At 43.1% G+C, this 15,408-nt stretch overlaps 1 protein-coding gene across 1 annotated transcript; it reads left to right on the forward strand.

Moving 5' to 3' along the window:
- The first annotated feature begins 131 nt into the window (after positions 1 to 131).
- LOC307035264 (GTPase IMAP family member 6-like) lies at positions 132 to 14,950 on the forward strand. Its single transcript, XM_079674374.1, has 4 exons — positions 132 to 242; positions 8,452 to 8,487; positions 8,667 to 8,771; positions 10,463 to 14,950. The coding sequence occupies exons 1-4, from the start codon at positions 221 to 223 to the stop codon at positions 11,584 to 11,586; spliced, it is 1,287 nt and encodes a 428-aa protein (XP_079530500.1). The 5' UTR covers positions 132 to 220; the 3' UTR covers positions 11,587 to 14,950.
- Positions 14,951 to 15,408: the final 458 nt, after the last annotated feature.

Here is a 15,408-nt window from a genome sequence, read left to right on the forward strand (position 1 = left end):
TGTGTATGTTGCATCATGTTACTTCTGTAGATGTGTTTCCGAGCCGCTCCGATTACAACGAGAGTTACAACGAGAACGTGACGTCATATTTACACTAGACGGATCCTTTCTCGCCATAACCTTGGAATAACGATAGACGCGCCCCGGTGAGTTGTATTGTGTAGACCGGATGTAGTTGTGCAGAGTTTTCTCTTGACAGAAAGGAGTTCACGCTGAGGAAATGGCAGAAACCAGTAAACCCCGTAAGTTTCATTTACTCTGATTACTTCACTCTGATTCTTTAAACCCACTTTTATCTCGAGTATCTTTTCTTCCTTTGAGGTTTCAGAGTTTAAAGACGGGATTTATTCTGTTTTTAATGATGTATTCTTTACTTTCACTTTTGAACAAATGACGCAGATACATTTATTCAGCCTCATTTAGTAACCGTTATGTATATACATCTCTAAGCAAAGCTTATACAAAGTATTATATATATATATATATATATATATATTAATAATAATAATAATAATAATTTACGGGGACGACACAGGTAAAGAGAGACGCGGTTATAAAATAAGTTGATGATTACACCTCCTGTTTCATATAGGAAGAGTTCAATTGCAAAAACGGATCAAAGCCAGTCTAACAAGGAGTAAACAAACAATCCAACGTTTGTTTGTTTACTCCATGTTAAATAAATGTTTGCAAGTTCCCATCATTATGTTGTGTGTGAGTATGTGTATGTGTGTGTGTGTGTGTGTCACACACACACACACACACACACAAACACACACACACACACACACACACATACAATCCAAAGTTTGTTTGTTTGTTTGCTCCTGAGAGCACACATTCAGATCATGAATAAGTACGGAACAGGGAAGGTTACTGTAAACATGTGATCAATAACCTAACCTGAATATACAGTAAATAAATAATAGCCTGTATTATACAAAATAATAAATCACACCTATTTACACCAAATGTAAATGTTAACTATACAAATAACCTTATAAGCCTAAAAAAAAAAACACTTAGGACAATAAGTATATGGTAAACAGTGTATTTTATTTCCGTGTAATGAAGACAACAGAACAGCGTGGAGACATTAGAGAAATTAAAAAGACTAGAAATAAACAAGAAAGTAGAAATATAGGCTACTTGTTGAATTTACAAATTAACAATAAGAAAAAGAAAATATAAAGCAAGTTATTATACATAAGTATGTGTGTGAGAGATGGAATATTAAATATTAGACTGAATATATAAATGTGAAGTCAAGGCAAGGCAAGTTTATTTATATAGCACTTTTCTGTACGTGACAATTCAAAGTGCTTTACAAAACAAATTAAAATTCTTTTTAGGAATACATACAGTAAAACACATTATATAATGGCATTTTACAACAGGCATTACAAAGCAAAGATAATAAAATAATAAAAGTAAACACCACAGGTATACAATACATGTTTAAAATACTGTAGTTCGAATATGAGCAGCTCGATTAAAAGCAGCCAAAGAGATAGGTTTTTAGTTTCGATTTAAAAATAGTAAGCGTTTCTGCGGACGTGCATGATTTGGGTAGTTTGTTCCAGATTGTCGGGGCATAATAGCTAAATGCTGCCTCTCCATGTTTTGTTGTTACTCGGAACCGATAGCAGACCCGTCCCAGAAGACCTGAGGCACCTTGATGGCTCGTAATTATGTAGGAGTTCAACAATATACTTTGGTCCTAAACGATGTAATGATTTAAAAACTAGCAATAGTAGCCTACTTTAAAATCAATTATTTGGCCGACTGGAAGCCAGTGTAGAGATTTCAGAACCGGAGTGATGTGATCCACTCTTTTAGTGTTAGTGAGGACTCGTGCAGCAGCGTTCTGGATCAGCTGCAGTTTTCTGATGTATTTTTTTGTCAGCCCTGTGAATACACTATTGCAGTAGTCGAGTCTACTGAAAATAAAAGCATGGACAAGCTTTTCTAAGTCCTGTTGTATATATTCTTCAGGTGATAATAAGCAGACCTAATGACTGTTGTAATGTGGCTGTTAAAATTCAGGTCTGAGTCCATCACTACACCTAGATGTCTTGCTTTGTGAGTTACTTTGTAGTTTGCCGACTGAAGCTCTGCGATTACTTTTAATCGGTCCTTCTTTGCTCCAAAAACAATGGTCTCAGTTTTTTGTTTGTTCAATTGGAGAAAGTTCTGAGTCATCCAATCAGTGATGTGCTCAATGCACTTGCTCAGTGTTCTAATCGGAGAGTAGTCTCCTGGTGTGATTTTAAAATAAATCTGGGTGTCGTCTGCATAGACATGATAGCTTAGATCGCTCTTTTTAATAATTTCAGCCAGAGGTAGCATATAAATATTAAAAAGCAAAGGTCCTAAGATGGAGCCTTGAGGAACCCCGCATGACATATTTATCAGGGTTGATGTGTATTTGCCTGTTGAGACAAAGTTTTTTCTGTCCTTTAAGTAGGAGAAGAGAGAAGCTGCTCTCCTCAGAGCTCCTTTTCCACACAGAGATACAGGAAGGTTCTCCTGAATCTCTCTGTGTGATAGCAGAGCTCCTTCTCCACAGAGAGATACAGGAAGGTTCTCCTGAACCTCTGTGTGACAGCAGAGCTCCTTCTCCACAGAGTTATTGATTATCTCTACATTCAGCCTTATCAGCGATTTACAGTGCAAACAGTTGAAATAAACCATGCTGCACTTTCAAAGCGTGTGGCGCCGAGAGTGAACAAAACACCTCCGGCATTTATTGTGATGTCACCACGCTAGAAACTGTACAAGGATCCCCATCGTTTCTTTGCCCCTGTACCTGTGATCATATCCTGCAGAACCCAAACTGGATGAGATATCCTGCGTAAATAGCATTTTCATTTACGATAAAACTACAACTTTAATTTATCGAAAAGAAAGTATTTTATTGAAACAGGACCTATAGACGTGCACTCATGAGACATGCACCAATGAGATGTGCACCAATGAGACGTGCACTAATGAAGGAGCAGAGCCGAGGTCCACACTCAGTACTTTGGTCCGAACGGGACTTGAACCGGTGACCCTTTGGTTCCCAGCCCCATAAACCATTATAAAGCTTTTATTTGTAATGAATGGTTTTGTTTGTTTTGACTTTGGTTTTGAGTTTTAGTCAACATTTACAATCATAAATAAATAAAAGAGAGTTTGAATCCTTAAGACTCAATCCTCATTCTACTGAGCATTAATACAAATACATATGCAAAATGATATTAAATTAAAACATCGATTAGGAAATTAGTGTGAGTAAAGTTTGAAAGACTTTAGCACTAGATAATAACAGTTTAAAAAACGAAAGCAGAATTTAAAACAGAGGCTGACTTTACTTTCAAATGTATTTTTGAAATGACCTTTAGTTCCTAATAATCTGAGGAATAAAGTGTGTAAAGGTATAGTTAGTATTCTTCCACTGATTCTCTTTTACCTCATTCACGCCAACGCAACTCCGGTTCAAGCTCCGTGCTAGAGCTTTTCAGGTTCAGAACCGGTTCTTCGGTTTAGCTCCGGCTCTTTTCACACTGCCCAGAGTCCGACTGGTGCTGCGTCATTGCGTCATTGTTTGCGTCATGTCGTAACCGTTTCCGTGCCAGCTTCATAAAGCCAAACCGCGCGGAAACCCCCTCACAGCTGACACCGACAACAATAACAATGGCCGATTGTGCTCCAGCTTCCTCTGTACCTCTTCGGAAGACCAGATTCCCAGTAGGTAGCTGGTCTCTTCAGTGGACCACTGCTGCTTGTTAAGTTTCTCCATCGTTGTGGACAAACTGGATAAAACGCGGGCTTTTTGTTGTTGTTCAGGAGTTGATCCCGCCCCTGCCCCTGCCCCTTCCTCTTCCTCCGCCTCGACGTAAGCTTGACGTATGTCGTGCTTTTGCTCTAGCCGGACAATTTTTTGGTGCTTGAAGCGAACCGGATTCCGGAGCTAAGAGGCTGCTCCGCTGCAGTGTGAACAGGAAAACCCGGTGCTTTTCAAACTCCAGCTCCGAACCGGCCCTGAAACACCGTTGGTTTGAATGAGGCAGGCACGTGCACACATAGACCTCAAAGTGGGCTTGAGCCCCTGCCCTTTTTCTTCCTCCACAGAAAGTGCCCTTTTTATGGGGTGTTTTTTTTTTTTATAAATAAATGAATATGTATGTACTGCTGTTTGCGTACACTTTCCAAAAATATATTGATTGAATAAAAAAGAAAAATATCAGGTCGGGAGATTAGACTGTGAAGTTCCGCTGCTCTCTCCCTCCCTCCCTCTCTTCCTCCCTCCCGCCACGTCTCGCGCACAGCGGTGCAGACATCGGCAGTCCCTTCAGACAGACAGGTAGCAGCACCTCCCACTTTACTGTCCCATGTTATGCCGGCTTATTTTCTTGGTTTATTTTGAAGGTGAGTGGTGACGAACAAATGACTAAGCTGCCAGTGTGTGAAAGACACACTGAGAAGCCAAAGTACAGAAGAGAGGCTTTCTGATCTCCTCCTCCTCGCTATTGAGAAGGACATTCCTGCTATCCACAGTGAAGTAATAAACATCTACAGGGACATGGCCCCCAGAAGGTTGCTGCTAAGGGAGGAAGGAGAGACAACAAGTGAAGACACAAAAACATATTTAACAACTTCCAAGTGCAAAGAAAGATACAAAGAAAGTTAGTAACAAATGAAGTTATTAGCAAAATATTTAATTTCAGATTTCAAGACCTTGTTAAATAATTTCAATAAAGTTGCAGTATTTTTGCATGTTCTTAATACATATTTTTCACAGTTTTTTCCGATTTGTTAATGTGTTTTGTCCAATTAAATTAAGTAAATGAGTAGGAGAGGAGAATGCACTAAGTGTAATTGTTGTAACTAAATTTAGGCCTACTTGTAGTTTGGAGCAGTGCTTGAATTGGGCCGGTACTCACCGGTACGCAGTACCGGCACTTCTGATTTTTACCCATGTGGTACCGGCACTTCTTACTGAGTACCGGCAAAATGCCGGTACTCAGCCGCCGGTAATATACGTATATATTGTAAACGCAACGCAGCGCAAATGTGGGTCTGACTCTGCCTCACAGAGGGTGACTGGCTGTCTACATGACGTGGCCTGCCGACATTGCCACTTTCATACAGATCATACTAATGCCCTCGATTGGTCTCTGTGTGTCAGTCAAGCTCGGGAGGGTGTGTGTTGGTGTATGTGTGGCGCGCGAGCGAGAAAGCGCGCACATCGGTTACGTGTATTGTTGTTAGCATCTGGTGCTAGCTAGCTGCGCTAACGGATATAAGGAGCTGTTTCAACAACAAGGTGGAGGGAGAGTCCTTTGCTGTCAGACTGAGAGGCTGATAACTACAGCTCTGGTGAGGTAAATTACTCTCTGAGTCTTTAGATAGTTAACTTAGTTTAAGTTATCTCAGTGGGTCTCAAACGGTTCGGTCACCATTTATGTAAACACATATTTCCATTTGAGGGGGTAGTGATTAGTAAAATATGCATGAATAATACAAACTAAATGTTAACTAGGTGAAAAAAGGTAAGATAAACTTGTTGAGAGCTAAAACTAGTCTTTGCTGTTGCCTCAAAGAGGAGCAGGGGGGAGAGGAGGGAGACAGGAGAGGCCGATTCAGGAGCCCAGACACACTCACAACTATAAATGAACCAAAAACAAATAAATAAACAAGTTTCAATGTTTTTTCATATTAGATATTGTATGTTATTGGTTATGGCCATGTACTTATGATTTGCCCCCGGACCCCCCTATAGGATTTGAGGCCCAGCCCCACTGTTCCCAAATAGATTTGCAATTTTTTTTAAATAGTAACCCATCTCCATATGTTTCTTTTTGGGTAGTAGATTTAAACTAGAGGGCTATCACTTTGTGCAGCAACGCTATTGACAAATAAATCCAGCAAAATGGCACAAAAACTGGTAGTGGCCTCAGGGACAAGGAGTCATTTAACCAGCCAGTAGGAGTCAAGCTTTACTTTCTTTTATATCCATAAAGAAAAAGTAAATCTGTTTACAGTTGTTTCATTATGGATGTTGAGGTATCCATATATCTCTTCATTTTGCTCTCAAAGTGCACCAGATTGATGCATCTAACTTCAATATTTAAAAAAAAGATGTTCCCGGGGGAGCATGCCCCCGGACCCCCCTAGACTAGAGGGTGTCAGTTCCACTCCCCACTTATAAAAATAGCACTTTACCACTGCACCCCCTCTAATCTCAGATGCACCCTGAGTCATTTTGTTTAAGTACAGTGAGCCTTTCTAAAATATACAGTAAAGAGACAAACCCACCAGCACTATAGGATATACTATGACTTTGTGCCAAATACTTGTTGCTGATTTAGAGTACTGGCACCTTTTTTATTCCAATTCAAGCACTGGTTTGGAGTGCAGGTTGGTTTGCGTATTTATGTAGAGAACAGCCTTTTTCAGTTGTGCTTGAACATTTTTGTTGATTTTAAAGTGTTATTTATTTTAATACCACAAAAATAATTCAAAGGACTTAATTTTGTGCTAAAATAAACTAATTATTATAGCAATTTTAACTAGTAGCTTAGAAAACATGCACATTGTGGCTTTGTTGTTGTCTGCTCTTGTGCGTAGTGAATACTAAAGACGATCATTGTCTCTGTGTTAACTGATTATTTAGTATTATGTTGAGTATTAAACAATTGCGTGAGTGTGAGGGTATTCAAACTAATTGGTTGGTAAGCCAGAGATGTGCAACTATATTTAACTTTTAGTTTTACATTTTTTTAATAAATGATTATGGGATGTGCCCTAAGTAAACCACAACTTCACAGTGGCAAAGCCCCGGGGGTGGATGAGATCCGCCCAGAAATGCTGAAGGCTCTGGGTGTTGACGGACTGTCATGGTTGACACGTCTCATCAACGTTGCGTGGAAGTCGGAAACAGTACCGAAAGAGTGGCAGACCGGGGTGGTGGTTCCCCTTTTCAAAAAGGGGGATCAGAGGGTGTGTGCCAATTACAGAGGCATCACACTACTCAGCCTCCCCGGGAAAGTTTACTCTAAGGTACTCGAAAGGAGGGTCAGGCCGATTGTCGAACCTCAGATTGAGGAGGAACAATGCGGATTCCGTCCTGGTCGTGGAACGACGGATCAGCTTTTTACTCTCGCAAGGATCCTGGAGGGGGCCTGGGAGTACGCTCATCCAGTCTACATGTGTTTTGTGGACTTGGAGAAGGCGTATGACCGGGTTCCCAGGGAGTCACTGTGGGAGGTGCTGCGGGAGTATGGGGTGAGGGGGTCTCTACTCAGGGCCATCCAATCTCTGTACTCCCAAAGCGAGAGCTGTGTCCGGGTCCCCGGCAGTAAGTCGGACCCATTTCAGGTGAGGGTTGGCCTCCGCCAGGGCTGCGCTTTGTCACCAATCCTGTTTGTAATATACATGGATCGGATTTCGAGGCGTAGTCGTGGGGGAGGGGGTCTGCAGTTCGGTGGACTAAGGATTGCACCACTGCTTTTTGCAGATGATGTGGTTCTGATGGCTTCATCGGTCTGCGACCTTCAGCACTCACTGGATCGGTTCGCAACCGAGTGTTAAGCGGCTGGGATGAGGATCAGCACCTCCAAATCTGAGGCCATGGTTCTCAGCAGGAAACCGATGGACTGTCCACTCCAAGTAGGGAATGAGTCCTTACCCCAAGTGAAGGAGTTCAAGTATCTCGGGGTCTTGTTCTCGAGTGAGGGAACAATGGAGCGTGAGATGGGTCGGAGAATCGGAGCAGCGGGAGCGGTACTGCAGTCTCTTTACCGCACCGTTGTGACGAAAAGGGAGCTGAGCCAGAAGGCAAAGCTCTCTGTCTACCGGGCCATTTTCGTTCCTACCCTCACCTATGGTCATGAAGGATGGGTCATGACCGAAAGAACGAGATCGCGGGTACAAGCGGCCGAGATGGGTTTTTCTCCGCAGGGTGGCTGGTGTCTCCCTTAGGGATAAGGTGAGAAGTTCGGTCATCCGGGAGGGACTCGGAGTTGAACCGCTCCTCCTTCGCGTCGAAAGGAGCCAGTTGAGGTGGTTCGGGCACCTAGTTAGGACGCCACCTGGGCGCCTCCCTAGGGAGGTGTTCCAGGCACGTCCAGCTGGGAAGAGACCAAGGGGTAGACCTAGAACCAGATGGAGGGATTATATCTCTTCTCTGGCCTGGGAGCGCCTTGGGATCCCCCAGTCAGAACTGGTTGATAAGGCCAGGGAAAAGAAAGTTTGGGGCTCTCTGCTGGAACTGCTACCTCCGCGACCCGACCACGGATAAGCGGGAGAAGATGGATGGATGGATGGATGGGATGTGCCCTTTTTCTCACTTGAGCCCCTGCCCCCCAAAATGTCTGTGCACGTCCCTTGAATGAGGTATTTGTGTCCTCTTGAATGTGAGGTTTCCTGATTATTAATAATAAATGTGTCTCTGTTTCTGAACAGGAGAGAAGAGGAGGAACAGCATGGAACCTCCTCTAGGTGTGAAACACTTTAAACACATTATACTTTCTATACTTTAAATGTTGGTATACAAATGGTCCCTTTAATACAAAGCAAGCACTCTTTACTCCAGAGGAAAACACACCTTGTGTTTGAACCAACATTAAGTTGTTTCTGATAGAAAGTGATAATATCATGACTCTAATTTCCTGTCCCAGTCTTCAGGCTGGTTCTTCTTGGGAAGACTGGAGCAGGGAAGAGTTCCTGTGGAAACACTTTGCTGGGAAGAGACGCCTTCAGCACCGCCGTCCATCAGTCCTCAGGTAACAGCACAACACTGAGTTAGGGTGTCACAATCAGGGGTGAACTGCTATTTAGTGTGAGGGAAACTTCTGGATCAATGAGACACAGAGAGACACAGAGAGCAGGAACATGTGATCTGAGTTTCTGAAGATCTCTACCCCAGACCATGTACTCAGCTCTGAGAGAATAATCAACATGCTGCATAACCAGGTCACTATAACCTCTATCAGCTGACCCAACAGGAGCAGAGAGACACTGAGAGCAGCCCAAGGCGCCGTTGCTCAGTGAGGACCAGAGGTCGCGTTAACCGAATATTTTCCGCCTATGATGGATATTTTTTGACAATGACGGAAAAATCTGAAAGCAGTCCGTCATTTTGACGAATTAGAACAAAGTCAGAACAACAGCGAGGCTCCGGTGTTTTGCCGTGTTATGCATGCCCTCCAAAACGAAAATGATACCGTTTCCAAACCGTGCTTTGCCGTACAAATCATTGAAATGTCTGCGAGGTGCAGTGGGCAATGGGCATGCATAACACGCCGCTAGCAGTACACGAGCGTGCGACCCCCGTTGAAAAAGTCTAGTGCAGGGGACGGCAACCCCTGGCACGCGTGCCAGCGTATCCAGTGGCACACTAGGAATAAGTGTGCAAAAATATTTAAATTGTATTTTCGGATCCTGAACGAGACCGCCGCCAGAGCGCGTCTCCCCGTTACCTGCAGAAGGAAGCCATGCACGTAACGCAGCCCCGCTTTCTTTACTCCAGGTGACTTTCTGCCGCTTTCCTCCGTGGTGCAGTGCTGATCGTTTCACCACGGAGGAAAGCACTTCACTAATTGCAGTACCCATAAGGAGCTGTACAAATGCCGCAGTTTTTGCGTGGCTGTGTATTTAGTTGAAAGCCCAGTGGTGATCTGCTCATCTCTCATCGACATAATATGCTACAAAGGGGCGGACTGGCCATCTGTGTGTTGAACTTTCCTGTCGGCTCCCAGACCGTAGTCGAGGAGGGGATGACTCTCTGTCGTCTCCCAGGGCAGAAGCAACAAGCTTCAGGTTCAATAACCCACTTTAGCTTAAATGAATGGAGAGAGGCGAGCTCTTCTTGGGAGGCCGTTGGATTTATTTAGTTATTCTTCTGTTTCACAAAATACATCACAGACCTGAGACCTCTTTTTTTCTGCTGCCTTGTTTCACTTCCAGAAACAAACACATGCTCGCTCGCTCACTCACGCTCTACCATCCACACGCCACACCCCTCTCTGTCTCTCTTAAAGGGACAGCGATCTGATCTCACTCTGCATGACCCTAATATCATAACATGTGTGTTTTGGAGAATCACAGAACGGACGATCGTCCTTATTATTATGCCGTTTAAACCAATCATTTCAATTTGTTTGTTAAATTTGGCATCATGTAAGCTGCGCTGACAGGTCCACACACTGCTTCCCCGCCGCGAGGCTCCCCCCCCCCCCCTTGATAATACACGATCGTCGGCACGCTGATAACAATTTTTTTTATAATGGCACTTCATATCAAAAAGGTTGCCGACCCCTGGTTTAGTGCAACCACTGGTGAGGACAGACTGATACACTGGGTCAGAGGAAGGGCCTAGGAGAATATTTATACAACAATACTGGTTAAAGCTGTTTTACTGACAGTAGTTGTACAGACATGAACTGTTAATTATCACCTGGTTTCTGTCTTCCAGCTGGTGTTTCCGAAGAGAAGAGGATCGTGATGCTCGGTCTCCCTGGAGCTGACTTTGATTCAGTCAGTACAGAGGCGACCTCTGCATCCGCCACAGTGGAGGACTGTGAGGTCACGGTGATCGATACTCCAGGGTTCACTGACAAACATCTGACTCCAGAGCAGTTGTACCTGCAGATCATGAGGTCTACTCTAGAGGGGAGTCCAGGAGTACATGCCTTCGTTATCGTGGTCAGAGTAGACAGAATCACTGAAGCAGACATAAAGCTGTTTGAGCTGCTTCCTAAACTCTTTGAAGGTGATGCTCTGAAGTACTCCATGGTGCTTTTCACTCATGGAGACAACCTCAAAGGTCAGTCCATTGAGGGTTTGATGAAGAAGAACGATCATGTCTCTGAGCTGGTCTCCATGTGTGGAGGTAGATACTGTGTGTTTGACAACAAAACCAAGAGCAGCAGAGAGCAGGTCAGAACCTTCCTGGATAAAGTAAATGAGATGGTCTCAGCTAACGGAGGACAGTACTACACAGACCAGATGTTCAAGATGTCTGAGACTTTTTTGAGAGAAGAACGGATTCAGTTCAAGAAAGGTGCTTCAGGTGGTGGTGAGGAGAAAAAAGAAAGCCTGTTGAAGGAAATTGAACCTTATGTGTCCTTTGGAGCAGTAGCAGGAGCAACATTAGCATTATTAGGAGCACCAGCAGCATTAGCAGCAGCAGCATTAGCAGCATTAACAGCACCAGCAGCATTAGCAGCAACATTAGCAGGAGCAGCATTAGCATTAGCAGCAGGAGCAGCAGGAGTAGCAGTAGCAGCAGGAGCAGGAGCAGGAGCAGGAGCAGGAGCAGCAGAAGCAGTAGTAGGAGTAGGAGCAAGAGTAGGAGCAAGAGTAGGAGCAAGAGTAGGAGCAAGAGCTTTCCGAAGAGCAGCAGTAGGAGAAGCAGCAGAGGCAGCAGCAGTAGAGGCAGCAGTAGAGGCAGCAGCAGCAGAGGCAGCAGAGGCAGCAGCAGTAATATTAAGAGGTTTCCCAAGAGGAGCAGTGGTAAAAGGATCTGGGGCATCAGGAGAAGTAAAGGAGAAGCAACAGGAGCAGAGATCGGAGCAGTTGGAGGGGAAAAATAAGTAGCAAGAGTAGTAGAAGAAGTAGCAGCAGCCACAATATAAAGTAATGGAGACCTCCGGCCAGGCCTGGGTCTCCAGCCACTTCAGGTTAACCTCTATCCTGGTTTATTCATAGACGTTAGAAACTCTGTTAGGATCAAGGGGAATTAACTGTTCTGACAGAGAGGGTTAGAGAAAAGAAAAGGGACTGTTTAGAGAATCACTTTCAGTAATCTTGTGTCTCCTAAAAGCTAGAAACAGTTTGAAGAATGTTTAGATTCTAAATCACTTTCCCCCAAAACTGCTTGGACTGAGAGCCTGACGCTGGAGAGCCGAGACGGCTGTGTGCAGTTCTGGGAGCAACCACACTGAGCCATTACCTGAAGGACGATGATATCCACTGCAGTAGCGTTGTCATTGAATGCTGTAATTGTTTCCTGGACCATTTGCTGCCCAACGGCTAGCGAGCGAAAATAGAAGGATAAAGCTTTGAAGGGGGCAGTAGCTTTGAAGTGTTTTTGAAGGACTGAATCTCAGGTCACCTGACACTTGGAAACCACTCATTGTTGAAAATTCCCCGAAAACAATCAGAAAGGCTGCATCTGCTAAGACCTGGAGGAATCTGAAGACTAATAAATACCATTTCACTGACAGTAACAAGGCCCAGAACTGAAGACCTGAGGGACTCCCTTCATCTGAGACTTTGCTGTTACTTTGGGCTCCAACGTGGACCTGCCAGTTATTCTCACTTCACTGCATTCCACCGCTGATCATTTAAAATAATATTAACATTGTTGGAGCCATTTATGTTTACTGTTGGCATTGGGGGTGGGGAAAACAATCGATACAGCCTAGTCACTGTAAACTAGCATATCGCTCTGAAAGACGGTCGCAAACTTCACTGATGATTTCTAATTTATTGAAAACTTCAAAGACCAACGTAAGAGCTACACAAAGACTCAAAACAACAAATACATTTAAGTTTCATTCATGAGCATTACTTTAGAATACCATTCAAAAAGTGAACTTCAAATAGTTAGCAAAGTTATAATACAGTATATAAACGAATTAAGACACAAAGCACATGTTTATATTACAGTTAACACTAACCTTGAGCCTCTTGCTAACACTTAAATGTAAACTTTATCTTTAGATATCGCCGTATTTAAGTGTTGATATCTCCGTTAATATCTGTACTTTATCTCCGTAAAGTCTTAGCGTTGTTAACAGCAACTTCCTGCTAATAGCGCAAAGTCGCCTTCAACATAAAAGCATGTCTATATAAAACAGGAAGTTGCGTGAAGACATGTATACGATTGCAATGAAAGTAACAAAAACAACTCCTTTTCAGGTTCAAAGAACACACATTGGGTTATTTACATAAACTATTCATATTGCAAACACATGTTTTCAGAGGCGCGGGAAGGTATTTTGAGTGGGGGTGCTGAGGTGCTGGGCTGAGCACGCACAAAAAAACTCCCCACACGCAAACACACAGTAAACCCGCGACTGTTACAATGATGGCTCGATAATCAGCTCACGGCATAGGCAGGGGTAAAGTGCTATTTTTTACGAGTGGGGAGCGGACCTCACCTCCTCTAGGGGGGTCCGGGGGGATGCTCCCCCTGGAAGATTTTTTTTAAATATTGAAGTTAAAAGCATCAATCTGGTGCACTTTGAGAGCAACATTAAGAGATCTATGGATACATCTCTCAACACCTAGATGAAACACATCTGTAAGCAGATGTTCTTTTTCTTTATGGATATTTTACAAATCACTCCCCTTTCAAACTGTATTCTTGTTTTACTGCCATATAGTATTTCATAACTGTTTTTCCTTTATTCTATTATTTTTTTTATAACTATAATGATCATATGAAGGTGTGCCGCGGAAATAATCTTTTGAATAATTTTTGACCAAACCGTTTGAGACCCACTGAGATAACTTAGACTAAAGTTAACTATCTAAACACTCAGAGAGTCCTTTAGCTCACCTGAGCCTCTCAGTCTGAGAGGAGAGCTCTCCTCCAGCTTGTTGTGGAACAAACAGCTCCGTATGTCCGTTAGTGCAGCTAGCTAACCAGATGCTAACAACAAGGTCCCTGCTGCTGGCACCGGTCCCTCTCTCTCTCCCCCTCTCTCACACACACTAAATGCGCTATTTCCGCACACACACAGAGCCGCGAGCTTGAATGACACAAGCACACTTTTATTTCCATGCAACTCTCTGATTGGTCTGGTGTCTTGCCTCTGTTCCATTCAATGAACACGGGACATTAAAGTCCTCCCGTCCTTTCTAGTGTCTTGATGAGGTTCACGTAAAGCACGGTTAATGTATTATATTATTGAGGTAGAATTGTCCGGGGCTACAGAAAAAACATTCGGGGCAGGCCAAAATATTATTTTACCAACAATGTGGAATGTATTGGCTACATATTACACAGATTATGCACAGCGGGAGGAGCAATAACCGTCAAATAATAATTCAGACAGGGGAGCTCCGCACCCCCTGCCTGCCGCTAGGGGGTGCTGCAGCGCCCTCAGCACCCCCCTTCCCGCGCCCATGCATGTTTTAACCAGGAAGGGAAGACGGACATGGACATAGCCCATGTGATTTGCAACATCGCAATATATCGTATCACAATACTTAGCATATCGTAGAATCGCAATACTAACGTATCGTGGCTTAAGTATTGTGTGGAGCCTGGTGATTCACACCCCTAGTTGGCATGTTATATTATGCTCTTTAGATTTATTACGTTAAACTATTTGAACATTAGGTGGCAGTGATTAGCCGGATAAAGGTGTATGAAATTACATTACATTGCATTTAGCTGACGCTTTTATACAAAGCGACTTACAATAAGTGCGTTCGACTAACAAAATATAAACTTGAAGAAAACCGAATCATATAAGTACATCAGGTAAAGTAAATATGGTTATAGGTGACCGGAAAGGGAGGGACACAGGTGGGGAGAGCAGTATGATGCGTTCCTCTGGGGTCTGTGAAGAACACGGTGCTTTGGTAAATCACTTTGGGGATCAAAGGCTCCTTAGATCTTCACAGCTTCTCATACTTTGCTCCTGTGGGTTTTGTCCACTGTATTCACGGTTACATGTCCAATATGTGTAATGTAAAGCGCTTTGAGCACTTGGGAAATCGATGGAATAAAAATGTAATGAATTATTATTATTACTATTATACAATCATCTAACATTACGTAATATCTCCTTTTATCGCGATCACATGCTCTCTTTTTGAGATGAACAATAACATTTTTTAAATGTTTTCACCAGTTTCTTTGTTCCCTGAAATCAAACATTGGTTTCAAATTCTTCGAGTTAAACAAAAGTACATGTGCTATGAATAAATAAAGTACTAAGTTTGAGTCAAAGTATACCATTTTATTTGACAGAGAACAATTGTTCATTCAGAAAACGTATTAACGGTTTGTTAACCGCAGCATATAGTCTGGCGTCTAGGCTCCGGCCTCATTAGTATCATTAAATATGAAGCATGTGTCCTGTACACTTCACATACTCCAGATCCTTCAGTTATGTATTTGAAGTGGACAGGGCCATATTTCAACATTGCAATGGGCCAGGAAGCTGATCCTTGAACTGTGTCATGCTTCCAGCCCCTGGATCGAGTTTGTTGATTTTGGAGATGATTTGAGAACCTTTGATTTGTTGGACCTTTTCCAACTCATCTCTGAATACTTGACTTTTCCTGAAAAACAGGTCAAAAATAAAGTTACTCTGATTTGCATGAAAGTTGGTGTAGTGTTAAAAGTGGCCTCACAGATGACTAATTCAAAGTGACGTGCATCTTTGAAATATGACCTTA

This window comes from Notothenia rossii (assembly GCF_949606895.1).
Source record: "Notothenia rossii genome assembly, chromosome: 4".
Lineage (NCBI taxonomy): Eukaryota > Metazoa > Chordata > Actinopteri > Perciformes > Nototheniidae > Notothenia > Notothenia rossii.

Bases quoted from the DNA above. Each gene is read 5' to 3' on its own strand.
- LOC307035264 (XM_079674374.1), top strand. From the start codon at position 221: ATGGCAGAAACCAGTAAACCCC. The intron at 243-8,451 runs GTAAGTTTCATT...GTTTCTGAACAG, and splicing joins GGCAGAAACCAGTAAACCCC to GAGAGAAGAGGAGGAACAGC. The intron at 8,772-10,462 runs GTAACAGCACAA...TCTGTCTTCCAG, and splicing joins CGCCGTCCATCAGTCCTCAG to CTGGTGTTTCCGAAGAGAAG.